At 52.2% G+C, this 27,885-nt stretch overlaps 1 protein-coding gene across 5 annotated transcripts; it reads left to right on the top strand.

The window, feature by feature from the left end:
• The first annotated feature begins 9 nt into the window (after positions 1-9).
• PPP1R7 (protein phosphatase 1 regulatory subunit 7) lies at positions 10-27,203 on the top strand. 5 transcript variants are annotated; one of them, XM_035006708.1, is made up of 11 exons: positions 98-113; positions 2,877-2,938; positions 3,354-3,482; positions 7,053-7,108; positions 7,756-7,821; positions 8,368-8,498; positions 8,812-8,974; positions 10,707-10,823; positions 11,654-11,758; positions 15,518-15,604; positions 26,891-27,203. In XM_035006708.1, exons 4-11 carry the CDS (start codon positions 7,076-7,078, stop codon positions 27,065-27,067), a joined length of 879 nt encoding a protein of 292 aa, XP_034862599.1. In that variant the 5' UTR covers positions 98-113; positions 2,877-2,938; positions 3,354-3,482; positions 7,053-7,075; the 3' UTR covers positions 27,068-27,203. The 5 variants fall into 5 exon arrangements, with proteins under 5 accessions (XP_034862597.1, XP_034862596.1, XP_034862595.1 ...); XM_035006705.1 differs by lacking the exon at positions 2,877-2,938 and having other exon boundaries at positions 12-113; XM_035006704.1 differs by lacking the exon at positions 2,877-2,938 and having other exon boundaries at positions 12-113; positions 3,354-3,494.
• Positions 27,204-27,885: the final 682 nt, after the last annotated feature.

Raw genomic sequence — 27,885 nt, 5'->3', positions numbered from 1 at the left:
GAGCCCTGATTGGCTGAGGGGCCTGAGGCGACAGATTCCGGAAAGGGGAAGAGCAGCCAACATGGCGGCGGAACGCGGCGCGGGCCAGCAACAGTCGCAGGAGATGATGGAGGGTGAGCGGCTCCGTGGGGCGGCGGCCCAAGGGCCCAGCGGGCTGGGGGGCGGCGGCCCGCACCGGCCTTGCCTGGGAGAAACGGGCCGTCCCGCCTCTGGCCGTGACCCGGGCCCCGCCGCGCCCTGATAGCTGCCAGCCGGCTCGGCGGGGCAGGGGCGGCCCGGGACCCGGGGACCCCGGGCGGAGGCTGCGGTGGCCCGGAAAGCGCGGGCGGCCGGGAGGCGCCAGACCCAAGGCCGGGGGGGCAGCAGCGGCGCGGCCGGGTGGGTGGGTACTGACGACGCTGGTCCGCTGCCCGGGTGTCCGCCGGCTGGTGGGAGCCTCGCACCGAACCTCTGAGCCCGGCCCGCCGGGTCTGTCCCCCGGGCAGCTGTCGGGGAAACTGAGGCGCAGGGCGCCGTGGGGCCTGCCCGAGTCGGCTCATGGGTGAACATGGTGGGGGCGGAGCAGGCTTCTCTCGTAAGCGAACGGGTTGTGGGGAAGGGGTGGAAAGGAGCGAGAGACTGAATTATTAAACAGCGGAAGCCTGCTTTCAAAGCTATCATAGTTCCGAAGAGACTAAATTCAACTCCAGTTTTGTTGAAAAAAGTCATTTGCATCTTATGTGTGGACGTAGTTACACACACACACCAGCTGGAGAGTCAGTCATGTCTTCGAGGGCTTACATGCTTTTGGTCTCCGCTGGTTGGGGGTGGGTGGCGGTAGGTACAGAGCCCCAGAAGGAAGCCTCTGTCTTATGTGGGAGGAAGGACGGGCGGTGGGGTGCGAAGGAAGAGCTGGTGTGTTTGGAGTGGTGGCTGCCCAACCAAATCCAGCTCTGACCTGAACCTTGAAGGATAACTACAAATCACCAGGCTGGAGAAACATCCAAATCATTTCAGTTTAAGAAAGACAAAAGCAAAGTGCTCTGAAAGAAAGTGGTTTAGAAGAACATTTGACCAAGAGTGACAGTCCTGTTGGAGGAGGGTGGCAAGAGAAGGTCGTGGAGTACCTTGGTGAAGGGTCTTGGATCTTTTTTTTTTAAGATTTTATTTATTTATTTGAGAGAGAGAGAATGAGAGAGAGCAAGCACATGAGAGGGGGGAGGGTCAGAGGGAGAAGCAGACCCCCCGCCGAGCAGGGAGCCCGATTCGGGACTCGATCCCGGGACTCCAGGATCCTGACCTGAGCCAAAGGCAGTCGCTTAACCGACTGAGCCACCCAGGCGCCCATCTTGGATCTTTTTTAAGCAAGGAAGCACCTCTTCCTATCCCCCCTCCTTGACACCCCTCCTCCCAAACTACTCCTTCCGCTTCACCTGTTTGCATGTCTTGGTAAATGGCAAATACAAAATGTAGGTGATTCTCTCTCTCCCACTCCCACCCATCCAATTAATCTGATGCCTCTATGTCCTTAATATCTACAGGTCTTCAATACCTCTTCCATTCCCACTGCTAATACTTTGAACCAGCCCATTGTTCCCAGTATCCCAAAGTTGCCTTGTATTTGGATCTCCTATCTCATGCTCCAGACCCTCTGCTGCCTTCAGGATAGAGTCCCACATTTCACTTTGACTGCCCTTCGGTAGCTCAGTCCCTGCCACCCTGGTCACAGCCACACCACACCCAGTAGAATTTGCTCTCTCTTAGCCTTGACCACAGAGTGCCCTGTGCCTGGTAATAACTAACTACCAAGTGTTTACTCCATGTCATGCACATGCTGACTGCTTCTGTGCCTTTTCTCCTTTAGTCCTGATAGCACCTCTGGCCTGTGGGTCCTATCCTAGCCCCCTTGTACATACGAGGAGAGTGAGGCTTGGAAAAGCAAACAGCCTGTGTCTCTATGGGCAAGGCGAAATCTCAGCAGGAGTGACTGGCATTCCAAAAACTTTTGGAGTTGGGGCGCCTCAGTGGCTCAGTTAAGCGTCTGCCTTCGGCTCAGGTCATGATTCCAGAGTTCTGGGATCAAGTCCCACATCTTTTGGGCTTCTTGCTCAGCAAGGAGTCTGCCTCTCCCTTTCACTCTGCCTGCTGCCACTCCCCCTGCTTGTGCTCTCTCTGTCTCTCCCTCTCTCTCTCTCTCTCTCTCAAATAAATAAATAAAATCTTTAAAAAAATAAAAGTAAGAACTTTGGGAGTCAAAGATCAGATTTGGATTTTAGAATCACATCAGATTCTCTAGCAATGCAGAATAGATTAGACAGAGCCAGAAAAGCCACAGAGAGACCAGTTAGGAGGCCAGACAGGAGCCCAGGCAGTTGCCAGGGTGGGGAAGAAGGAACGGATTTGGAGGTTTGGGAGGTGGATTTCATAAGGACTTGGTTTTATCCAGCACTCCTTCCCTGGGTGCTACTTTTCTCAGCCCAGGAGGAGATACAAAGAAGAAATAAAACTTCCTTTCCTCAAAGAGCACACCCCTTTGTGGACAAACTGCAGTCAGGAAAGAAAATACTTTCAGTATTGTTGATAACTTCCAGTAACTTATTACTGGAGTTTTCAGTTCTTCGAGATAGCCTTCTGAGGTAGATCATGAAAAAGGAAAATTATTTGACAGTCTTGCCAAAGAATTTTTACCAGCCTGCCATATTTAGTCATTGCCTTATTTACTAATTCAAAAAGTATTTGCTTACCAGCCTTTCAAAGCTGGTATTGCTGTGTGTAGATGTGTGGCACCAGTGACCTTTATTGGGGGCATTTGGCACACTATTGGGTGTCTCCTCCTCTTTCATTACAGCCCCCCCTCTGCCCACAGTCTGATTTGAGTTAGTCTTGATTTCTTTCAGAACGTGGGCCTGTGAACTGGGCTGGTTTTCTTGGCCAAATGGATAGTGGAGCGTGGATGAAGGTATGTGGTGGAAGGGTCACAATGGTCCCCTCTACGTGGACGTCCAGGCCAAAAGCGAGCCACACAGGAGGTGCTTCACTGTGTCACTCATGAGTACGCTTGGTCACAAATGGTCCAGGGCTTCTATAGCACCTGGGATTTCTTCACAATTTCCTTGAGGGCAGGAAGAGTATGTTAATCATCTTAGTACCCGTGTGTCCTCCCTGCTCTGCCCTCCCCCACACAAGTTGTCCCCACCACTGTACACCTCGTGTGGTGCCCAAGACAGGAAAGACACTCGTGTTTGTTGAGCTGACTTCAATAAATGTTTCTCGATGAAGTCTTTTTGACTTACAGCTGGATGTCCGTCTGTTAAATGCTCTTCAGGGCGTCACATAAAGTGGCTGTGAATTCTTATTGATGTGTGTGGGCTCAGTTGACAGGCGAGTCGAATCTGAAGAGTCTGGCGATGAGGAAGGGAAGAAGCAGAGCAGCGGTATAGTGGCGGACCTCAGTGAGCACAGCCTAAAGGATGGAGAGGCGCAGGGGGAAGAGGATCCAGAAGGTACCAGGCCGAGTTAAGAGCCTTAAACTCTCTAAGGGGGAGGGTGCGGCCGTGTTGCCTATGATCTGCCCAACCCCACCCCACCCCACCCCACCCCCTTGTGTGGTGGAGAGGAGAGGGCCGTGGGAGGACTGCTGTGCGAGAGGGACATTCATTTGGCTGACTCTTGATCTGCTGATGCAGCACTGGAGGCCCAACGGGGGCTGGTGGCCGTGTGCTCTCGGAGCAGTGAGCCCGCCGAGGCACCCCCTCCGTGAGCTGACTCGTTTATGGCGCTTGCAAGCAGGATGCTTTTTTTTTTTTTTTTTTGAGTTCCACTGAAGGCAAATGCTACTAATAACATTAGTACTGGAGTATCATCTGGAACAGACCCAGAAAATTGTTTTATTAACCATATATTCAGAAAGCGAGATTGGGAAAAAAAATTTTTTTTTCACTGACAGTGCTTTTGTTTCCTATCATAGCAATGTAAACCAATTTCAGAATAGCACTTTTAGTATTTTAGAGACGTCATTTCTAAGTCGTGCTTCACCATATGAGAGGCCTGAGGATTGACTTCTAAATTGCCAAGATGTTAGGAAAATAGTTTCATGCAGAAAATATCTCAGCAGCCTCCTATTGTTTTACTGATTAAAAAGGAAGTTTTAAAGTAAGATTAAAAAGTGATGAGAAAAGTAGGTTCTTAGTCCATAATGGTGGTTTTTCACCCTCCCCAACCGTGATCTTTATTGGTTTGGTTAGAAAAATCGATTTACATTGAAAAGAATGAGAGAGGGCATATGAACACACAGAAAGATGTCCAAGATACATGATTAGGTGAGAACAGCACATTTCCAAACAGTATGCATGTTAAAGTCTTACTGTTAGAATTATTAATTATTTGTAAGTTTTAATCTACTTTAAAGTTTTAACTAACATCAAACTGCAGTTGAAGGTCTCTGAATAACAGGTTTGAGAGGATGTACCTTCTGCATTGTCTAGATTTATACACAATGTATGGACTTTTAAGGTAGTAATAGTCGTGCTGTACCCTTATGGTAATAAAACCCACAAATTCTAAAAAAACAAAATAATTTTTAAAATAACATTGTGCTCTGTGCCAGTGAAGATGATTGGTAACTATGGCAACCTAATTTTAAGGCAAAGGGAGATTACCACAAAGTATCAGCCACGTTTACTTTGGAGCTCCAGAGTCGATATTCTGGAAGCAGCGTAGGTGGAATAAGTACACGGGAGTGATGGAGGAAAGCTTTCGTTATGTCTGAGTCACGGAAAGACCAAGCAGGTGGGAGCATCACCTGCTCTCCCATCTGAACATCCAGCACTTTTGGAGGACTGGAGAGTTGGTGGGGCCCTGTCCTGGGGATTTCTCTCCCTGGGTGGTGAGCGCGGGCTCCCGGGGGCTCGCCCGGGGGCTCACGGTGACAAAGTAGAGCAGCTGGACTTAAACCCAGCTTGTCTAAATCCAGCGTTCTTTCGGACTACTAGCTGATTAAAAGCACCCTGGAAAAGTCTTAAAGTGGGGGGTGGGGTGGGCGCCTGGATGGCTCAGTCGGTATGCCGCTGCCTTCGGCTCAGGTCATGATCCCAGGGTCCTGGGATCGAGTCCCACATTGGGCTCCCTGCTCCGCGGGAAGCCTGCTTCTCCCTCTGCCCCTCCTCCCGCTCCTGCGCGTGCTGTCTCTTAAATAAATAAATAAAATCTTTAAAAAAAAAAAAAAAGCACTCTGGAAATATGCAGTTTTATAAGTCCTTGAGAGAAACCAGGACTCGCTCTGCTCCCACCTGTATTTATTTAAGTCCTAAATTCAAATAAAATTCAAACATGTCAACTGTTACCTTTCACTTATTTTCCGTAACTTATTTAAAAAAAAAAAAAAAAGAAAAAGATGAATACATGTACATTTGGGGAAACATTCTAGGCTGGCAGCTGTTGCAGAGGTTAAGCTGTTGTTTTGAGGGGCCTGCCCTGAGTGCCGGGCACGTTACAGACACGACCACATTAAGCTGTGTGAGCCCCCGTGCTAAGGAGCCCAGGCCTGGTTTCTGCCCCCCGGCCGTGCGTGACCGCAATGCTGCTCGCACTCTCACGGTGTCCTGGTTTGGACGCTGGCTTGCCTGGACACCTGCCTTCATTGTGCTGCCTCTCTCATCGCAGCTTCCAGACTTCATGGACCTTGCACTTGTGTGTCTGGGGGTGAGGAGTAATTTGGGTCTATCTCTTGGTTTTCCCCAACTCCTTTTATTTCATTCCTAGGTTGGTTGATATCTTGTAAAGTTAGAGCAAATAATTCTAGTAAATAAACTAGAGTAAATGACATATTTTGTTGACTAGCCATTGTTGATTGTTATGGAGAAGGTGTAGTGAGGAGACTGAATTCAGCCAGCGCCAGCCAGTGCTGCTTTGTTAAGCTGGTCCGTCCGCTGTTAAGTGCACCCCTCTACAGCCTCCAGTCGAGGGGCCAGGCTGGCCAGCAGACGGAGCGGACCCCTGTCGTCGGGAGGCGCCGGGAGCGTGAGGTCTGAGGGCCGTAGGCCCGTTCCACAGCAGAAGCAGATGCAGCTTTGCTGTAGGGGAGGGGTAGCAGTAGGAGCCAGGCAAAAGTAGCCGTGGGGACAGCCGGTTTCCAGGAGAGCAGCAACCACACGCTCCCCAGAAGCGTGGCAAGCCAGGCGGCCCAGTTTCCTCGGAGAGCCAAAAGGGACATTAGAGAAATGTCATCCAGTCACAATATATGGCCTTTTTCAGATCCTAATACAAGCAGACTGAGGGGAGAAATTGTCAGACAGTTGATGAAATCCAAGAATCACTGTTACACTTTTTTAAAGCATCGAGCTGTTTTTAGACACGCACACTTCCGTCAGCTTAGGGGAAACGAAGGCCAGGAAGCAACTGATTCCAGGCCGTTAGCTCCGCAGCCTGAGCGCATCTCACAGCTCTCCCCCAGCACTGGGGCGGGGGGCCTCTCTGCTGGGATTAGCTCGTGCCTCCAGTGGAGAAGTGTGTTTAAATCGGTCAGGGCTCTCCAGTCCCTCTGTCGAGCTGTGCTTTGTTTTGGTTTCCTCTTTGCAAAGATAAGTGTTTATAGACAACGAGGCCACTTTCCAAAGCAATAAAAGGCACATCCTAGAACATCTGACATGCCCAGCAGGAGCTATATTCAGATGGTCTGATTGATTGCCACTGACAAGAAAGGAGAGGGCAGGCCGCTGCCAGCTGGGCAGCTCTGGGCGGATCCCCTACCGCTGACTGGGCTCACCTGAGGCTCCATCGGCCAGCCCCCTCCTTCCTGCAAACAGCTTCAGGCTACATTTCCTTTCCTGGCAAGTTCAGTGGCACAGATGGAAGTTCGGAGACCTTTGCCAGGAGCCGAGTTCAGGAACATCTGAACGCTTGAAAAGTGACCGTGACAAGCAGGGCGTTAACCCTGCCACGCCATCCGGAGCCTCCGTGTGCCGCCCCGTGGCTTCTGCTGTGCGTGACTCCGCGCTGAGCCAGGCAGCCCAAGTCCCAGTGCCACAGACACTAAGGCTCTGAATGGGCTTTGTTTTTCCTTCTCATTTTTTCAGAAGGACAAGAGCTGCCTGTGGATATGGAAACCATCAACCTGGACAGAGATGCAGAGGTAATGCTACCTGCTGGACGCAGCCACGGGGGCATGGTGATGGACCACTCTGACTGTAAGGGTATCTTTTACGGAGGTGCCAGATTAGTAAGTGATTTCCTAGGCGAGGTCATCTGAGCCCTGCTTGGTTGGGTCAGACTCCTTGTGTCCTGCTTGTTTCTAATACCAGTGACTAAAACCCCAGCCCTGTGTAACCAGAGGGTTGGGTGGCCGATGAACCGCCCTTGTCACCTAAGTGACACGAGTGGGTCGGGTGATTACTTTGTCAGTGGCAGGGCCTCGACCTCCCCAGTATCTGACGCGCACTGAACACTGGCAGCTCCAGGCAGGCAGGAGACCACCAGGAAGCATCACCTTGGTGCCCCACCCGCAGCCCCCACCCCAAGCCTGTAGTTGACGGCGGGCGCCTAGGCCTGTGTTTGCGCTCAGGGGGCTATAGGGCGAGAGGCTTTACGCACTGTTCATTTTTATGTCAAACTGCCAACGAGCATCTTGCAGCTATCCTCTGTGTCACTGTCGCCTGTCTACAGGCTCACTGTTGTCTCCTCACCCTCCCCTGCACCCACCTCGCTGGCCCCCCTCCACTCCTGCTCCAGGAAGCAGGTCTTCAGATGCTTCTCTGCAGCTGGATTTCTTCTTCATTTCAGGATGTTGATCTGAATCACTACCGCATTGGGAAGATTGAGGGCTTCGAGGTGCTGAAGAAAGTGAAGGTGAGGGCGACTCTGTCCTTCCTTTGGAGGGGATGCTGACACCCCAGAGCCCATCCCCCCGACAACTGAGGGTCGGTTCTGCAGAAGCTGCTGGCCTGTGTCCTGAGCTGCTGTCGGCACTTTTTATCCTAAACATGGTGGGGTTTACAGCCCAGTCCAGGAGGCCAGTGGGCGCTTCCCGAGGCCAGCCGATGAGCCAGTGCTGAGCCTGCCTACAGTTAAGCACACCCCGGACTGTGTAGTCCTTACCTCGTTGCAGTTAAATTTGTTAAAAATTGAGCCCACTAGCAGTTTGCTCTGCTGGGAAACCGCACACACCCCCAACCCTGACCAATGCCTCCCTCACCACCGAGGTCTGCTCAGTGCGAGGCCTGCCTCCAGCCTCCCTTTGGGTGTCTACCCATCCTCTCCAAGGCCAGCACATTTCTAGGAGACAACAGGAGGATGAGAACCTCCTCCCCTGCCCCGGAAGGCCGGTCCCATAACACAGCTGGCATCTCATGGCCTCCCCATCGCCTGTGTCAACTGTCCTTTTTCATCCCTCAGACTCTCTGCCTCCGTCAAAATTTAATTAAATGCATTGAGAATCTGGAGGAGTTACAGAGTCTGCGAGAGCTGGATCTTTATGACAACCAAATCAAGAAGATTGAGAATCTGGAGGCGCTAACACAGCTGGAGTGAGTCATGAGTCTGGGGGACGACTGAGGGGCTTGTTCAGTCTCCCCAGAACCAACCCTGGGCCCCTGCTCTCAGCCCTGGGAGGCCACCTCTGCCACAGGGTCCTGCCCAGCGCCTGGCTCTGTAGGTGGCATTGATGGGTCCGGTCCGGGGCCAGCACGATTTCCATCCTCGACGCAGTGCTGAGAGCCCGGCGGGCGGCTGGGGTGGTGTGTGGCCCACCTGGTGGGGGGGCTGCCTCCAGCTTAGTTGCATTTTGAGCTCCATGCCACCTGTGCTCATTTAAAAATGAAATGTTTCGCTTATTCTCAGGATTCTAGATATTTCTTTCAATCTGCTGAGAAACATTGAAGGAGTTGAAAAGCTGACGCAACTGAAGAAGCTCTTCTTGGTTAACAATAAAATCAGTAAAATTGAGAACATAAGCAACTTACACCAGCTGCAGATGCTGGAGCTGGGGTCCAACCGCATCCGGGTAGGTGCGGGTACGTGGCCAGGGGCCTGGCCTCTGGGACTGGTGGCGATGGGCGCTAGGTGTGTGCCTGGCTAGGTGTTCCTGTGGTGTGATTTTATTTTCCAGGAAGAGAATGCTAACTGCAGGTCATTGTTAATAAGAACATGTGCTCAAACTCTGTGGTCTAGCCCTTTTTCTGCACGTAAATTTTACTTGCTCTTCATCCAGATCACAACCTAAACCTTAGCAAAGCACCCCAGTTTCATTCTGCCCGAGGGAAGCACTTTGGTTTTCCATGTGCTGAGGGTTGTGTTCTTTGGTGAGCCTCTCTGAGATGACAGTATCCCAGACACAGCAGAGTGGTGGCTTGTAGAAACCTGACCTCCACACGGGGGCCGCAGGAAGCATGTTGCATCTTGGTGTGTGGTTGGCCCATCCTCCCCGGACACCTTCGTACAACTGGGATACGCCCCACGGCAGCCTCACATCCTGCCACGCTCTGTCCGACCCGACCTCTGGGAGTGTTGGGCAGAGTAGACAGAAGAGGCTTTGGGAAAGAGGTTTGGTGTCCATAGGAGCAGTCCTTTACCCATCTGACGATAGCTGCCGGACAGAACCCAGGGTGGGAAACACAGACGGGGTCACAGAAGGACTGACATTGGGGTGGGGGCAGTGGCGACGACGGTTTGCCAGCAAAGAGGAGGAAGGGTCAGCAGGACAGTAATGAGGATATCTGCTAGCCAGAAGACCACTCGATGCCCACCTGACATCCCAGTGAAGCCAGTTGTCCAAGCAGTTCTTCCCCTACTTCTGTGGTACACACAGCCTCCATCTGGCTGTTGGTTGTTCACAGCACCCTGTAATCAGCCAGCTTGGCCCTTGAGAGCTGGTCAGGATGCAAACCCAGGAGGGCCTCTTGGGACAGTTGTGAGCAGTCACATGGCCCCCGTAGCAAAGTAGCACATTTAAAACTAGAGAGTGAAGAGTGGCCCAGATGTCGCCGGCATTTTATCAAGTGTCTCTCTCTGCAGTGTTTCTAGGAGGAAGGTGGTTCATCACAAATCAGTGTAGCTAATAGCAGCTAAGGATGCCCTCCCCCTGAATCCTCGATCCTGCTGTGATGTGCAGGTGGGCTGCACCTGCCGTTGGCACCTGCTGGTGGGTCGGTGTGCGCTGCAAAAGCTGACCGCTTGCTGAGAGGCAGCAGCAACCTCAGGAGGGAAGCAGGTTGAGTCAGCATGTCCTAGACCCTCTGCTCTCCACCTGGCACTGGCACTGACAGCTGACTAGAGGAGCACAGGATCCTGGCAGGGAGGGAGGGTGGATCCCTGAGACGGGGGACAGAGAGCCATGGAATGGGGGCGCCTGTTCCCAGGAATCCTGGGTGGCATCCTGAGGTCAGAGCTGCTTCTGGGGAGACCTAGGCTCTTGGGATGCATTTTAATGAACCCTACGTGGAATTACATGATAACGTGTCTACTCAGAACTTTAGCACTCGGTGGGGACTGCTCATCTGTGGATGTCCCCTGACCTCGAGCTCTGTGAGGGTTGGGGGTGAGCCCAGGAGACAAGGCCTTGGACTATCCACCTTTTAAGTGAGATTTTACTGGAGAATTTCCAGAGTGGACAAGTAACTGGCCCACATCCCAGGGCTGCGGTCCGAATAGCTGTGTCTCCTCGCCCAGGCCCCTCGCCTACCCTGGTCTAGCTGGTGGGCCACACAGTGTTAACTACTACCCTGTCTTTTTCACAGGCAATTGAAAACATTGACACGTTAACCAGTCTGGAGAGTTTGTTTTTGGGGAAAAACAAGATCACTAAACTTCAGAACCTGGATGCACTTACCAACTTGACAGTGCTCAGTATGCAGGTACCGACCTGCCTTCATGCCCATCTGGCCACGCCCCAGCTGGGGCGGGACTGCCCAACACCCTGCATGTTTGTCTTTCCCCGTGTCCAGGATCAGTGCTCCCTTCACCAGCAGGGAGCAATTGAAATGTCAGGTTTCAGAGACTTACACGTCCATACACATAAAATTTCCTTCCCTGGGTGGTTTCTAGCCACAGGGTCGTCTTAAGAGGGTTGAGCTTGTGCTAAGGCTCCTGAAGTGTCTGGCTCAGTGGTGGAAGCTTCCGCACCCTCATGGAGAGCAGAGCCCTGTGTTTGCGAGTGGGCAAGCACCTGAGTATGCCTGGGTTCACGCTACCTTTTGTGCTGGAAGCAGATGAGTGGAGCCAGGCCCTTGAGGCAAGGTGTGGTGGCATGTCCTGGGCGTGGCAGATCTCCCCAAATCACTTGTGCCTTTCATAAAGCAAACATTATGCAGACTCTTTATTTAAAAAGGACTGTATACTCTGAGTTACAACATATATTGAAAGAAATAAGAAGTAATTTATTTTAAAATATTGAGTGGATTTGACATTTTTGAATTGCTGAGTTATGGGGGTAGACCTTCCCTAAGCACATCTAAGGAAGTGTTCTTTATCTAAAAGCCTCTAACCCTCTCACATGCATTCTAGCCAGTGCAGCAGACTTGGTATCTAGACCTCTGTCTCCAGCAAGTTCCATTCCAGCACACTGGGAGTGCAGGGCTAGTGTTAGGCCTCTTCTAGACAAGAGGTATCCTCCCCTAAAAGCCATTTTGTCTCCCCCCCCCACCCCCCGTGCTGTTCTGACGGCTGTTGGCCCTCCCTCTCGCAGAGCAACCGGCTGACCAAGATGGAGGGTCTGCAGAGCCTGGTGAACCTTCGAGAGCTGTACCTGAGCCACAACGGCATCGAGGTCATCGAGGGCCTGGAGAACAATGTAAGACATCTGTGCGTCTGGCCGGGGCGGTGCGGGTTAGGCCTGGTCTGAAGAAGCCTCGTTGCCTCTCGAGGTTTATGGTCGAGACCGTCCCCGCGCACACTGGGATGCACATGAAGCTCGTGCAGTCTTCCCTCTCCCCGCGAAGGCGTGTGCTGCTGGTGCTCCACGCTGCGGTCAGCACCGGGACCTCCGGGGCAGGGTGCACTGTGCAGTCCGCAGCAGCACCACGGCCTTCCCCAGGTGTCCCAGCCTGCAGAGGGCTGGCAGGCGTCGGCGGCTCTCCCTCCCTCCCCATCCTACCCACTGCACTTCCTGCCCCACCGCTTTCCAGACCACAGGGGCCATGGGACCTCAGCTTTGAACTGAGTCCCCGCACCTTCCTCCTCCTCCTCCCTGCTTTTCAGCCGCCCTCGCAGGGATGAGAAGGGCCTGTCCACCTCCCAGGGATAGCCCTGCTCCTGCCCTGCACAGGACAGTCTTAGATGCGCTGAGTGGGGCGGGCGGGCGGCACTCAGCTGCCTGTGGGCAAGCCTACTTTTCCTCCCTGCAGTACTCAAGACAAATAAAAGACTTTTTCTCATTCAATTTTACTGGGGTTTTTTTTTTCTGTTTTGTTTATTGCCAGCAAAGGTAACCACATGGTTACTTTGGTTATTGTAAACCTAGCACTTCAGTCTTAGTAGAGGCTGCTTTGGCCTCTGTGCCTCAGCCCCTGGGTCTAGTCACCGTTAGTAATGTTTTAGAGGGAAAACCACATTCTGAATTTCATTTTACCACTACCTAGAATTTTTGAGGAGTGAGAATTGGCCCGTGGTAAGTGTAGTCGCCTTCCTCCACTTGCAGTCCGACTGAGAGCTAACCAGACTGGCGTACCCGCCGGGCGCGCTTGGGCGGCGCGGAGCGGTGGGTGGAGGCAGGGTTGTGAGAGGCTGGACTCCGCGGAGGCCCTGAGAGCGCAGCTGGCAGGGCGTGCACACGGGGTGTCCAGCCTGAGGGGCCCACGCCCATGGCAAGCTGTGGGTGCCCCCGCCCCATGCCCCCCCGGGCAACTGAGCGCAGGTCCCCAGCAAATGGGAAAGAAGCGAGAGTGTAGAATTTCCCGGTAGCTGTGCTACACTGTGGTCTGGGTTCAACTCCAGGTCATTGTTGGGCCTCTGAACAAAACAGAAAAAAAAAAGGAAAAAGGCAGTTGTGGCTTTAAAGGTAATTATGTTACTAGAATATTTATCACTGGTCCAAAGTGACAGTCTCCTCAGGGCTTCATTCAATTGGAGATCAAATGTCCATTTAAGTTTTCTCTCTTAATTGATCAGGAATTTATTTTTGTTCTGGGAGGTAAGGAAGTAAATGGTAAATGTTTGTTTTTCCCAAGTGGCAAATGCCCTGTCCCAGCACCACTGGCGACACCACCTTCCCTCCCCGCCGCCGCCCGCCGCGGCTTCCTCCCCGCACGCACAGTCGTCTGCGACGTGTCACTGCGCGCTGGACGCCTGTCTGCTGTGCTTGCTCCCCGCCCCGCCCGGTTCCTCCTCTTTTTTTTTTTTTTTTTAAAGATTTTATTTATTCATTTGAGACACAGAGATAGAGAGAGAGAGAGCATGAGCAGTGGGAGAGGCAGAGGGAGAGGGAGAAGCAGACTCCCGGCTGAGCCAGGAGCCCCATGTGGGGCTCGATCCCAGGACCCTGGGATCATGACCCGAGCTGAAGGCAGACGCTTAACCATCTGAGCCACCCAGGCGCCCCTCTCCTCCTCTTTTTTTTTGAAGCAATTCTCTACTGGTTTGCTTTTGGATGAGCTTTCAAAACACTGTCCAGCTCCCCCCAAAAAAAACAAGACCGTGTCGAGCACATAACTGAGTCCCCGTGCTCAGAGACCCAGGACCAGTCCTGTCAGCCACAATGTCCCCGGTGCTGAGCCTTCGCACGGGGCCCACACCATGATGGAAGCACGCTCACCCGATGACACCAAGCACCGCGGGATGGGCTCAGGGGGCTGGAGATCGCTGCGGTGGCAGCCCCAGCCTGGCACTGCCTGCTGCCCGCCCTCTCCTGCTGAGTTGCCCAAAGTCCCTGTTGGCTGCAGCCCCGTCAGCCCCCCAGGCGGGGGGCTCCTGTCACGCAGCACTCTCACACGGCAATCTGAGCGCGCACGACAGGCCCCACACAAGCTACTCAAGGAGCTCCTCACCCAGCTGCCACGTGACATGGCGTGGACCCTGTGGCTTCCTGGAGAGTGACTGGCCAGCGCTCTTGCTGGGTGACATTGCGGGGGCAGAGAGGACAGGCAGGGGCGGACCCTCAAGGAGTCAGAGACCAGGGCCAGAGCCCTTCTGAGTCAGGACGGTGCTGCCCGCGGGCTGATGTGTGTGTTCATGGATTTGTTTTTATTTTATTGAGACAATTTTTAACTTTCCCTTAAAACTTAGGAGGATCTGAAATCAGAATCCCACAAATGCAGCAGAAAATGTAAGAAGGGATCTACAGTCAGAAATGGGTAGACAAGAAGGGATGAACGCTTATCAGTGGCTGTCAACCAACTTCTAAATGTTTCCCTTTTTTTTTTTTTAAGATTTTAATTATTTATTTGACAGAGAGAGACACAGCGAGAGAGGGAACACAAGCAGGGGGAGTGGGAGAGGGAGAAGCAGGCTTCCCGCTGAGCAGGGAGCCCGATGTGGGGCTCGATCCCAGGACCCTGGGATCATGACCTGAGCCGAAGGCAGACGCTTTAACGACGGAGCCACCCAGGCGCCCCTCCCTTTTGATTTTAGAAAAATTTGTCGTTTGGTTTGATTAGACCTGGTTCAGCAAGCAATGCAAGCTTTAACAGACTTCATTTTTACTACAGTGTTATTCAACTCTGTTAAATCTTGAAACCGAGCTTTAAAAAATTACTTCCCAGGCTCAGCTGACAGTGTCTGCTGAGCGTCCTTAGGAAGGGGATGGTGGGGCACACGCTAGAAGCAGGAGACACAGCGTCTGGCCTACAGAGGGTGCTCAGTCGCTCCGGACACTGTCCTCAGTAGGGCCGAGCACTCCTTCTGCTCTCTTCTATCAGCCGTAAATCCCAGGCCGGCGCTCGACCCGCTCTCCCTCAGCACCTGGGCTTTCCTCTCTGCCCCTTCCTCCTGGTGGCCTCTTCCCAGAAGAAGGGTGTCCTCCAGGAGCACGGGCTGGGGCCACCGGTGCCCCTCTGCCACCTCTGCTCGTACCTGGGCGGTTTCCTCCCTTGGCGAGCCCTGGGCTCCTCATCTCTTAAGTGAAGACAAAAATACTGTTTTGAGGATTATTTTTGAGGTATTGTGCATGTCCTGAAGATAGACTGAATAGATGTGGCTATAAGTGTCACTCCTTCTTCAGAGCCCACCCAGAAGCCCCCACACAATGGAGCACCCCCCCCCCCCGCGCCCTGAGCCCCAGGCCTGCCCTGCTCCCGGGGAGGTGTCACTCTGCTCTTCCGGGACCACGCATCTCACCAGGATGGGGACCCTGGTGCACAGGGGTCCGGGAGTCCGGGGCTGGGAGCCTCAGGTGCCAGTGGTGATGAGCGTTCCGTGCGGTGGCCGTGAGGGTTCTGCGTGTGAGTGAACGGCTGGGGGGGCCTGCATCGCCATCCTGATAGCACGCTCCTGTGCCACGAGGGTGGAGAGGGTGCTTGCCCACAGCTCTCAGCTTGGCCCCCGACACCATGTGCGTGGTCACACAGTCGTCGTTGAACTGGGGTAATTCAGGAAAAATCTTATCTCCTTATTTTAGAACAAACTCACGATGTTGGACATTGCATCAAATAGAATCAAAAAGATTGAGAACATCAGCCATCTAACAGAGCTGCAGGAATTCTGGGTAAGTGGATACACGCTGGGGTGGATGTTGCTTCTGTTGAAATGGTGCCTCGGAGCGGGGTGCCGTGAGCGAGGGCGGGGGCGCCGGCCAGGAGCCCCCAGGAGGGTGAGGGGGGCGGGCACCGTCTCGGAGTTGGGTGTTGGCTTTGTGCGTCGGCGTCACCCAGGAGCAAAATCTCAGGCCCCACGTTACTCCACATGGGAGACCCTGGAATTGCCAAACCAGGAGCTTGGCCGGGAGCTCGTGCGTTCAGTGTGGACATGCCCCACAGGAGAAGTCGGCTGGGTTTGTGCAGTCCGTCCTGGGCTCCGCCGAGTCTTCTCTGATGTGTGGTTTTGGGGAGTCGTATCACAGAGCCAATAAGAAGCAATAGGAAGAGAAACAGGATGAAGGAAGTCTTAACTTCTTGACTCCACTAAAGGCATTGCAGAATGATCCCTGAACTGAGACCCTCCACATCAGATCCCATAGGCGTGTGTGCTGCCCGTCCCCAGGCTAGTGGCCCCGCAGGGATCCCTGCACACTCTGACCCTGTGATGCTATGAGCTGAGTGTTGTCCTGGATGTGCTCAGTCTGACCAGGATTCATGCTGAATCTAAGGCGGGATCTGTCCTCGTCTAGCCATGCTGTTGACCCTGCTCACATCCTGTATGGTCTTCTTTTCTCATGAACATGTCCCAGCCCTTCATTAATAGCACTGGGTCTTAGGTAGTGTCCATTTGTGATGCCACAGCAGATCTGGGGACACCAGACCCAGAATTAGAGAGGTAGGAAAGAAAAGGGTCTCAGGCCAGGGGCACCAGCGAGCCACCGTAAGCCCAGTGGGTCTAGTGTGCAGCCCACCCCTGCAGGAAGGTGCAGCTGGGGATAGGCTGCTTGGATCAGAGAAAAGGGGTTTGGCTCTGAAGAGGCCAGGGAACCACACAGAGGAACCCAATGACAAATGAGGAACCCAGTGGCAGAGGGCCTGGGCGACAGGGACACCAGCTGATCCTGAAGCCATGTTTCTGAAACGTGTGATTCCTTCTCCGTGCCCTGCCAAGGGACAAGAGTATGGGACATGGGGTGCTGAGACCACAGGTAGGGCCCGGTGGGGCACCCCGGCCATCAGGGAGGCGGGCAGGCTGGCAGTTGCTCAAAGCTGGAGCTCTGTCTTCTGATCTCCTGATCACAGCAACCCTGTGAAGCAGGCGGGATTATGCGTTCCAGGAGGGGAGGTTGCAAACCAGGAGCTCTCAAACCCCTCTGTGCTCATATGGGGTGTGCTTAGCTGTTAGCTAGTCTCTGAAGGAGAAATGGGAAGCCAGTCCTCATAAATTTTTAATCACCCAAATTCTGTGTTTATTGATGTTCTATTTGTTCTGCCAATTACCAACAGAAGGTTGTTGAAATATCCCGTCCATACCTGTGGATTTGCTTTCTCCTGTCAGCTCCATCAGCTTTTGCTTCTTGTATTTTGAAGGTTTTTATTAGTTGCATAGACCTGTAGAATTGTAGTGTCTTCTTGAAGCGTTATCTTTTCATCATATGGAACATCCCTTTTCTTCACTGCCCTCTGTTTTTGTCATGAGGTCTACCTCTCTGTGTTAATCTGGCCACTCTCTTTCTCCTGATTACTGTTTCCATGGGTATCTTTTTCCATCCAGTTACTCAACCTGTCTTCATTCATAATAAGTAAAATGTATCTCTCTAAAACAACATAGGAGTTTCGCTTTTTTTATCCAGTCTGACCCATCTCTGCCTTCAGGCGAGGTATTTACCCTACTTATATTTAATACAATTACATTTACTTGCATTCTGTGTCATGGTTGGGTTTAAATCTGCCATCTTGCTATTTGTTTTTTATTTGTTCCTTTATCTCTCTTTTCCTGCCTTTTTAGATTGGGAAAAACGGTGTTATTTTGGGGATAGTCCATTTTATTTCCACTGTTGACATATTTGCTTATATCTGTGTGTTTGACTTTTAGTGACTATTCTAGGAATCACAAAGTATATTTTTAACTAACCGCGGTCTGCCTTCAAGTAATATTACAGCACATCACATATAATGTAAGGCCCTTCCAGGAGCACGCTTCCTTTCCTCTCCAGCAGCTAATATTGGCTTATGTTTTACTTTTAATAGGTTATAAACCCCATGATATGTCACTGTATCAGCTATCTTTTAAGGAAATTAAATTTTTTTTTTTTTTTAAGAGAGCGTGCATGTGGGTGGGGAAGGGCAAAGGGAGAGGGAGAATCCCAGGCAGGCTCAAGCTCAGTGCGGAGCCCGACCCGGGGCTCGATCTCACGACCCTGAGATCATGACCTGAGCCAAAACCAAGAGTCAGATGCTTAATGGACTCAGCCCCCCAGGCACTCCAAAGGAAATTTAGTAACAAGAAAACCCACCTGTTTTACCATTTCTGGCATGTTTTAGTCTTCTGTATAGTTTGCACTGTAGCGTTTCCCTCCCACCTGAAGAATTTTAGCATTTTTATTGTGCAGCATGCTGTGAGCCAGTTCTTCCAGCTTTGATTGCTCTGGAGAAGCCTCTTTGCTTTGCTTTCATTCTTGACAGTACGGATGCACAGCGTGCTGGGGGCTGCCTTCCATCACTGTGAACGCGCCCCGGGGGCCCCGGTTCGAGCTGTTTCTGATAGGAAGTGGTTCGTCATTTTTGTCCTTGTTCCCTTGTGTGCAATGCGTCTTTCTCCCTCCAGCTGCTATTTTATGTTCTTTTTATCACTTGTCTTTCTTGCCACTTGCATGTCATGTGCTATTGAGCTTTTTGGGTCTATGAATATATAGTTTTCAAAGTCAAATGCAGAAAACTTTTGAAAATAATTTCCTCAAAAAATTTTTCTGCCCCTTCTTCCCCCAGTTTCTTCCTAAAACTCCCAGTGACGCGTATGTTGTCCAGCGCTTGGCAGCGGGGCTGCCAGCTTTTATGTTGCGTGCTCCCGTTTGTATGACTTCTGCTCCCGTGTCGGAGACGTCATGATCTTCTCTTCTGCAGTGTTCATGTGCTGTTAAGCTCATGTACTCAACTTTCTCTCTCAGATGTTGTATTTTTCAACTCTAAAAAAAATTTGGTTCTCTTTTTGTAGATTCTGTTTCTCTCCTTACGTGTGTGTTTCCCTTAAAGCCTTTCTTTTTCACATGGCTCGTAATTTTTGTATTTGCTATTGGCCATTAGGATGGTAAGTTATTGGGGATGCTTGACTGGCTCAGTCATGAGAGCATGAGACTCTCATCTCGGAGTTGTGAGTTCAAGCCCCATGTTGAGCTTAGAGATTACATAAAAATAAAATATCTTAAAAGAGAGAGAGAGAGAGATGTTCAGTTATTGACTCTGGATTTTTGTTGTTTTAAAGTGTATTGGACTTTTTATCTGGCAGACGGTTGAGTCACCCCTTGATCCTTTTGAGACTTGTTTGCAGCTTTATTAGTGTGAGTCTAAGAAGCCTGTCCTCGAAGCCTTCTCTGCTCTGTTTCTAGGCTGTGATCCATCCTGGGCATCTAGTGAATGCCCCGGGCATTTAGTGAGGTCTCTGCCTCTGGTTGGTGGGAGCACGAACATGTCCTTTCCCTGCATGAGCTCGGGCCTTGTCCAGCTCATGGCCTGTGGTGGCTGCTCCTGGGCCGATCCACACTCAGCTTTCAGTCTGAGATTCCAGGGGACAGTAGGTGCACCTCTGAAGCTTTTTCCCCACATAGCTCACTCCTCTCCCAAGAACTCCAGCTATTTCTGCCTCCCCAAACTACAAGCCCTGCCTCAACTCAGAGTGGCCAGCAGGCTGTGTTTGGGCTCCCCTGTGGTCCACAGAGGGCCTCCAGGCAAAAGGCCATGTGGGCACAGAGCTCCCCTTCCTTGTTTTCCTGCTCTCGGGAGTCCCCGTCCTGTGTTGCCCGTTGTCCAACATACGCAAACCGCGGTTTCATGTGCTTTGTCCTATTTTCTAGCTTATTACAGAAAGGCAAGTCCAGCTCCAATTACTTCCTCCCTTGAAGTAGAAGTCCTGTCTCTTTACTTACTTTCATTTTTCTGTCTCACTCACCTAGTGCAGTGCATAAGCTTCATGAGGGCAGAGGAATCTATTTGCTCACTCTTATATCCCGGCCCCTAGAACAGTGCCCTGCACACAAGAGGCTGAGTAAGAGAAAGGAACTTCGGAGGGGAAGTTGGTTAGTTGGACAGAGACCAACTGTAGATACCATTGGAAAACATGCTTGTGCAAATATGTGAGCTAAAGGTTAATATCCATATATTAAACACAGCTCATCCAGAGGTGCCACAGGAAAACAGGAGGGTAGAGAGGCACCCAGGTGGCTCAGTTGGTTAAGCGTCCAACTCGTGATTTCAGCTCAGGTCCTGATCTCACGGTTGTGGGATCGAGCCCCACGCGGGCTCCACACTCGGCAGAAAGTGTACTTGGATTCTCTGCCTCTGCCCTTCGCCCCGCTTGTGCTCACTTGCTTGCTCAGTCTCTCTCTAAAATAAATAAAATCCTAAAAAAAAATGGGGTAGAGCATGAACAGGCAAGTCACGGAGTAAGAAGTAACAGTTGCTTGTAAATACATAAAACATTTTCTATTTTGTTAATTTTTAAAATACACTAAAACAGTGAGCTGTGGCATTTGGGCTTCAGGCTGGCAGAGCCTTTGCCGGAATGTGGTCTGTGCTGTGGCAAGTGCCCCCTGGATACGCTGGCGGGACTCGCGTCAGCACACGGGGCCTGTGCAGTCTTCAGGGCCTCGAGACCCTAACAAAATGATGAGAAATTCAAAGATTTATGTACAAAATACATAACTATCAGGATTCGTTGTTTTACAATGGCAACAGCTTAGTTGTATTTTCTAATGATAAAGTCTATCTGTTTATTGTAAAAAAGAAAAAGATCAGATTAGAAAGAAGAAAGACAAATCTGTCTTTTCCTTGTTCTTCTGTGTTTGGTGTCCAGTTTAGAAAAGATTATAAACCCAAAGCTTATAAAAACAATCACCCAGATTTTCTTCTGAAACTTTAGGTTTGTATTATTCATACAGTTTTTCCACCTTAGGGAATAATAAAGAAATTATGATATATCCGTATGATGAAATATGCCACGGGCGCCTGGGTGGCTCAGATGGTTAAGCGTCTGCTTTCGGCTCAGGTCATGATCCCAGGGTCCTGGGATCGAGTCCCACGTCGGGCTCCCTGCTCAGCAGGGAGCCTGCTTCTCCCTCTGCCTCTGCCTCTGCCTCTCTCTCTCTCCCTGTCTCTCATGAATAAATAAATAAAATCTTTAAAAAAAAGAAAAAAAAAAAGAAATATGCCGCTATGAAACAAGGCCTTCAAATGATGTTTGTAAAGGAGATTTAATTACAGAAAAATGCTCATAATATAGTGTTGATGAAAAAGGAATATGCAAAGTATTTTGGGGGAGATCGAGATGTTGTTGAACTCGGTGCCTGTGGACACACATGAGCAGAGAAAGAACTAGAAGTGTGGACGCAGAAACGAGAAGCCCTTGTCTCTGGATTGTAAATGTGCAGCTGGTTTTCCTGTTTCTCTTCATACTCTTTGGTTCCTCCCAAGTTTTCCATAACAAGCATGTACTTCTTTGCTAAGTGAAAAACAAATGTGTAGAAAAGTATATTCCAAGAGAACAAGAGGGAAAACTTAGGCCAGCCCCTCCCTACTGAGGTAGACGGGCTCCCAGAGCAGAAGATCGACCGTGGTCTTCCTTGGGTGGCGAGACTGGGCGTGATTCTTACCTTTTTTTAAATACTTTGCTGTATTTCCCACTTCTCAGCAATGAGCATTTTTATGCCCGGAGGAAAAGGAGAAGCAGGAGTATTTCAGTGACAGCTGAGGAGGTGAGCATGTGGCTACTAAAGTATGCTTCATGCTGGTAGGACCATGGAGGCCCTCAGAGGCCCGGGACCCTCCCCGCTGCCTCGCCGGCTGCTATGGCTGCATGAGTGGACCTGGCCCGAGGCGGCCACAGCAGGGTCAGAAAAGGGGAATGAGTTCAAGAGAAACGCCAGTGGTGAATCAGCAGAAATTGGTGACCTCCTGAGGGAGAGGCGAAGGTCCCAGGCAGGGAGGTTTGTGAGGCCAAGCAGGAAGAGCGGCGGAGTTGGGAGCTCCCTTGATAGTCTCTCCTTCGCCAGATCATCACGGCTCCCAGAAACCTGCGTGGACAGGCCCCAAACATGCATTGTACTGTCCAGAGTAAGAGATCATGTGGACATGTATAGAAAGTGATAAGCAAGAACAGATACCTCTTTCCTTCATTCCTGCAAAGAGAAACACGGGAAGCGTTAACCTGCATAAATGGTCTCCTATGGGGCCTGAGAGGGAAGGTGGAGGGCGACTTCTCTGAATGCATCTGTTCGCGTAGTTTGGTTTTCTAAATGTTTTTAATTTACAATTCCAAACGGACTGAAACAAATGACCAGCTATATTTCAAATTAGTACAACAACCACACAAAGGAAAGAATTATTTAAGTGACATAGGAAACAGAGCTCTGACTGTGGCCTTTGTAAAATAACTCCCAGAAGAAAGATCTTGCATGTCACTCGCTAGTTTTATTCGTGCCAACGTTGGTATTATCATTTTGAAACTATTTTAAATATGTTACAGGATAAATAAGTATACTAACGTGAGTCAGATCCTAACACTCCATATACAAGAGAGTAGATACAGATACAAGCAAGTGTAACCTGTCATTTTGAATTTGGATTTGGAGGTAGTTTTAGGCATGGAATAGGGCCATTGGCCTATCCTGTCAGCATGGACAGCTACAGACACGGCCAAGCGTAGGTGGCAGCTGTCTGCAGGCTGTTGGCTCGGGGCGAGCACCATGGTCACACCCTGGCCCTCAGCTCGGGGCACTTTCCACAGACAAGTGGGCCCAGACACAGCGGCTGTGTCCCTGGACAAAGGAGGCAGAAATCGGAGCTGGGGCTCCTGGGAGCTGAAATGTTCTGGGCAGGTGTGCAGCAGGGAGACTGCTGCTCGTGTGTCCCAGCAGCAGAGAGCCACGGGAACTCAAGGCCGGGTAGAGATTCCAGACGCCACACAGCACGTGGAGGCTCTGGCATTCGACCTGCCGGAGCGGAGGGATGATGCCAAACACCCCAGAGGCCCCATCAACAGCCCGGCACAGCCGCCCGTCAGGGGCGGATAAACACTCTCCCAGAGCCGGTGACCAAGCCTCCGCGGGACTTAGGCTCTGCCGGAACACCGCTTTTTAAAGGACAACAAAACTCTGACTCTAAGTCATGTAGCCTCCACAGTATTCAGTGTGCAAAGAAGCAGAATAATGTGACCCGTGACAAGGAGAAAAAGATCTCAGTAGAAGCCACGGGAGGTAATCAACAGCATGTCCCCCGCGCCCGAGGTCCTGGCATCCATGCCCACGTGTGACCCTGCCCGGGAGCGTGTGCGGGTCTCACCGACAAGGACAGCAGAAGCAGCAGGGTTTTGCCTGCGTGACGGGGCTGTGAGAAGGCTGGCCTCTATCATGGAGGCCCTTTCTGGCTCTCTCCGGAGTCCCTGCCGTTCTCTGAAGTCACAGACACCTCTTCTAATGCCAGCAGCATACAAAGCACATGTCCCCTTGTTGAAATGTCCTACGGGTTTTCAAAAAATGAGTGATTTTGGTATTCTACCAGTGGTGTATGAAATGTATCTTGAGAATTCTCCTACACCTCTGTTTTTAAGATGTTACTGAGTTTGGGGAAAATTAAGTGCATGTTTTCTATCTAAATATCAGCCAAAAAACCATCGTAAGGTGGGGAAATACATCCTGTGAAGTTTGGGTCCTGATAACCACGGGCAGTCTGCTGGGAAAACGTCAGATATTCTGTGACACACGGCAGACATCTGGCTCTCCAAGGACGAGCGTTGCCTGAATCCACTACTGGAATTATGCTACAGAGTGTGGGAAATGTTCTAGATTAAAAGAGGCTAAAAATTGTCCCTTCTGGGGAGATACTCTAGGAAGGGAAGGGGCCCACCCAAGCCCTGCTCCTTTATATCCCGTCGTAAAGAACTTAAAAGGAAAAATAGGAAGGCGATCAGTTTTCCCTCCATGAGCATAATACCGTTGCCCCGCCGGGGGCTCAGGAGACCCTGGAATGTGTATGGAAACAATGCAAGTGAATGGTTTTGTGTTCCACTTTGGAAAGATACAAAGATAAGACTCTCTGGAAGTTACTGTATCAAAGACGCTGTTACAGTGTTGCACCGGCCGCGTAAAAGTTCCAGTTCGGCACTCCCTGAATCTTGGAGAAAACCGCCCTGAGGCCAGGCTGCAGCTCATCCAAAGTGCTGGGATCTGGGGTTTGTAAAGCGAGCCGCGCCGCGGACGGGTGACGGGCCCGCAGTGTGAGACGGAAGCGTGTGCTGTGGCAGACGGGAGTGAAGCTATAGTGAAACAGAAGAGGCCCCGGGGGCTCCACACCGGAGTCCGCCGCCATGATGGCAGGGAGATGTCTCTAAGCAGACGATGCCACAAAAATACTTCTTCCTTCTAAACAGTGCCCTGCTGATGCTTTTGTTAAATGAATATACATTTTGCGTGTTTTAAGGCCCAGGCGCCGTTTAGTGATTCTCCCCTTCAGCGCACTCTCTCTCAACTGGCCTTGACAGCGCAGCCACGGCGTCTCACGTGGCACTTGGCCACGTGAGCCACGCAAGTTGTACGAGTGGTTAGACTTAGGCTTAACAGAAAAACACTTAAGAATCTGTCCGTAAAGAGTTACCCTCCGCTGTCCCTTCCCGGGGGAGGCACTCACTCAGGCTGGCAGCAGAGTGCCTTCTCGGCGTCAGGGCCCTCGTGACACAGTCCTCAGTCCCTCCACAAGGGCTAAGACCTGGGTTCTGGTGGCACATGAGGCCCCCAAGAAGTTCTGTGAAAATAGGGCTCCTTGTACAGCTGGGTCTGGAAGTGTGTGTCATCGCAGGAAGTTAATAAAGACAGTCATCTGGCCGTGGCCGTGGAACTGCTCACAGGCTAGCCTCTGGCCGTGAGAAGCGCCAAGATGGTTTGGCTCTGCTTGGGCAGTGCAGAGGCTGCGTCCCCAGGAGAGCGTGGCAGCTCGGTTGAGCTGAAGAAGCAGAGATCAAAGTTTATGGTGAGACACGGCCCTGGAGAGGGGGTAGCTGTGCAGAGAAGGGGCCCCAGAGGTCCATGTGGGGATCCCCTGTCAGTCCATGGCTGAGGGCTGAGCAGTCTGGGCACAAGGCCCCCCCTCAAGGCTCACCCAGTAATACCACTGGGGACGCAGGGCGGCTCAGTCCTGCCCAAGTAGAAGGATCTTGCCAACACTCTTGGCATCCAGCTGGACTCCAGAAAGGCCTTTCCTGAGGGTAAGGACCACAGGCTCAGATTTGACCTACTTAAACCCACCCTAATAAAGTCTGAAGTCAGGCTTCAAGACTACCTCCAGAAGAGGTGGGGTTTGGAGGCTGGTCCCCACCAAGTTAGAGGGGCCCTGACAAGGACACCAAACCCACACAGCCCAAAGGTGATCAGCCAGTAATTAAGTTGCTTGTTAGAACAGAAAATCAGCCCTTTTCAAAGAATCCAGTCTCTATAACATATTATCCACAGTGTCTAGTGTTTGATCCAAAATCACTAGATGTGCGAATAGGAAAATGTGATCTATGCTTAAGAACAAGTAGTGGTGGGCGCCTGGGTGGCTCAGTTGGTTAAGCGACTGCCTTCGGCTCAGGTCATGATCCCAGAGTTCGGGGATCGAGTCCCGCATCGGGCTCCCTGCTCAGTGGGGAGTCTGCTTCTCCCTCTGACCCTATCCCCTCTCATGCTGTTTCTCTCTCTCTCTCTCTCCCTCAAGTAAATAAATAAATAAAATCTTAAAAAAAAAAAAAAAAAAAAAAAAGAACAAGTAGTGGTAAGACACCAAACCCTCCGCCACCGTAGGTTCACAGAGGACAGGTCTGCGCCCTGTCCTTCGGGAGGTGCGCCCCTGCTCTCTGCCTCTGTGCGTGGGGGGCCCGGGGCCGCCATCTCTCCAAGCGTGTTTCTAGAACGGGCACGACCGGACCTGGGGGATCAGACCGGCAGGCGCGAAGCTGGTAATGATGCATGCACTCCCGGCAGCTCTTCCGCTTGCCCCTCATTTAAAGTTCCTGTCATCCAAAACCCTTGTGAGCAGTGACAGGCTGGAGCCCACGTGCCCTCGCTCATCGGAGCTGTGCGCCTCATCCCAGCTCTGCGGTCAGGGACCCGATGTCGGTAGCGTGAAATCAGCCATGGCGGGGTATTTACACCACAGGAATTGGCAGGCAGTCAAGTCAGGGCTTTTTGATTTCTCTGGGAGGTGGTTGCTGAATGCATGCCACACAGCACCTCACACGCGCACCCGTCCTGAGCCCTCGCCTCCACCTTCAGCCAGGCGCTTAGTGCATCTTGCCTTCAGAGGCCCTTCTGCCATCTGTTTTCACTTGTTCCTCTGCTGTATTCTTTGGGAACTGGTGGAAACCAGGGCGGCTCACCTCCCTGAGCCCCCTGCCCTGCCCCCCGTGACCATCCACAGGACAGGTGTGGACTGAGCTGGTCAGAGACACACGCTGTGACGGGTACTCTGAACCCAGAGGCCTGCCATGCCCTCGTCTTGACGGTGGTTTAAAAAGTCAGAGAACTCTGCCCAGCTCTGGCGGGTCCCCTCCAGGTGGGCCATGGCGGTCAGGAGGATGGACCCTAACTGCTTTGAGCAGTACAGCTCAGACCTCTGAGCCCCTCGTCCAGCTTTATATCCTGGGGACGTCACGTGGGCACTGGGAGATCAGTGGTGGGGGGCATTTCCCTCACAGACACCAGCAGTGTCCCTAGTGGGACAGGCCAGAGGCAGCTTACGGGACAGATGGACGTTTAGTTGGCGTGGCCTCTGCCCTACTGGCCGTGTTAGGGTCAGAGCACATAGTCAGGCCTTGGGAACAACCACCAAGTTGGTCTGTAGGAAGCACAGTGGAACCTGCTTTAACGCTCTGCCCAGAGGTGGGGCGGGGCTTGTAAGCGGTGTTGCTTTGTCTTTTCTCTGTTGATCTTAACTTGGATTAGCCCCTGTTTGGTGATGTGGCCCAAGTTCTGGGCGTGAGCAAGAGCGTTCCCCTTGGAGTGCTGCTGGAAGGCGGCCAGGAGGTGCCAGGAGGCTCCGGGGAAGACACCAGGCTGTCTTCTGAGTGGGGAGGACTGGAGCGCGTCGGTGGGCTCCTGCTCAGATGTGGGGCCGGGAGGCCCCGGGGCTGTTCTGTCCTAGAGGCTTTCCTAATGTGTGTGCGTGTCCTCCAGATGAACGACAATCTCCTTGAGAGCTGGAGCGACCTCGATGAGCTGAAAGCGGCCAAGAGCCTGGAGACGGTGTACCTGGAGCGGAACCCCCTGCAGAAGGACCCCCAGTACAGGCGGAAGATCATGCTGGCCCTGCCCTCTGTGCGGCAGATCGACGCCACCTTCGTCAGGTTCTGAGTCCTCCTGGCTCCTGCCAGGTCCCTCTCTTCACAAGAACTTCCCAGCCACGGTTTTTATCCACCCGTTGCTCCTCAAGCCGGCACTCTATCAGCAGTCACAAACCCAATGGCAATAAAAAGGCACTGAGTGATAACTGCAGTGTGTGACGCCCGCGCCACTTGGGGACGCCGTGGCCCATACGCCGCCACCTGGTGGTGTAATGCCCGTGGCGCTCCCGCCACGTCTGTGTCCTCCTCCTCAGACGGGCGGGCTGGTGGGGGTGAGGGCGCTGCCTGGGGTGGGGGCACTCGGGGGCCGGCCTGGCAGCCCAGACCTGTTTGGTCTTATCGACCAAGTGACGCCAGGGTTTTTCTAATCATACGTATTTCAGAACAAAACCGTGGGCGCAGGATCGTGGCGTCCGTGTGCTGTGACCCGCTGGGCTCCTCGACAGCCATGGCCGTGCGCCTGGCCCCCTGCCGACCGCTGCCCGGGCCGCCCGTCCGTGCCTCTCCGAGGCCCGGGCTGCCCGCGAGCGCCCGAGGGGCTGCTGCCCGAGCGCCTGGCCACACGGTGCCGCTGACCGCGCAAACCCAGCCGAGGCTCTGCTCAAGACCTGCTCCAAAGAGCTTACGTCTTGACAGCCTCTAACGTCGCGTCCCAGTCTTACCCCGTCCTTATGCCAGCTTGTTTCTTAGAAGATTTACATCGGCAGTCACCCGGGGTCTGAATTTAATGCTACGGGACCTTAGCCTCTCTTGGGGTCTCAGATTTCCCTGCTGCAGAAAGAGGACTGAAGCAAGTGGCCACCGTGGGTCCCTTCTCCAAGATTCTAG

Source organism: Mirounga leonina, unplaced genomic scaffold (assembly GCF_011800145.1).
Source record: "Mirounga leonina isolate KUSES-001 unplaced genomic scaffold, KU_Mleo_1.0 Mir_151, whole genome shotgun sequence".
Taxonomy (NCBI): Eukaryota; Metazoa; Chordata; class Mammalia; order Carnivora; family Phocidae; genus Mirounga; species Mirounga leonina.
This window is presented reverse-complemented; position numbering and strand designations above follow the sequence as displayed.

Excerpts from the sequence above, each read along its gene's own strand:
- PPP1R7 (XM_035006704.1), top strand. The coding sequence starts at position 62 with ATGGCGGCGGAACGCGGCGCGGGCCAGCAACAGTCGCAGGAGATGATG. Across the intron at positions 7,109-7,755 it reads ACCTGGACAGAGATGCAGAG|GATGTTGATCTGAATCACTA; the intron begins GTAATGCTACCT and ends TCTTCATTTCAG. Across the intron at positions 11,759-15,517 it reads TCGAGGGCCTGGAGAACAAT|AACAAACTCACGATGTTGGA; the intron begins GTAAGACATCTG and ends TCCTTATTTTAG.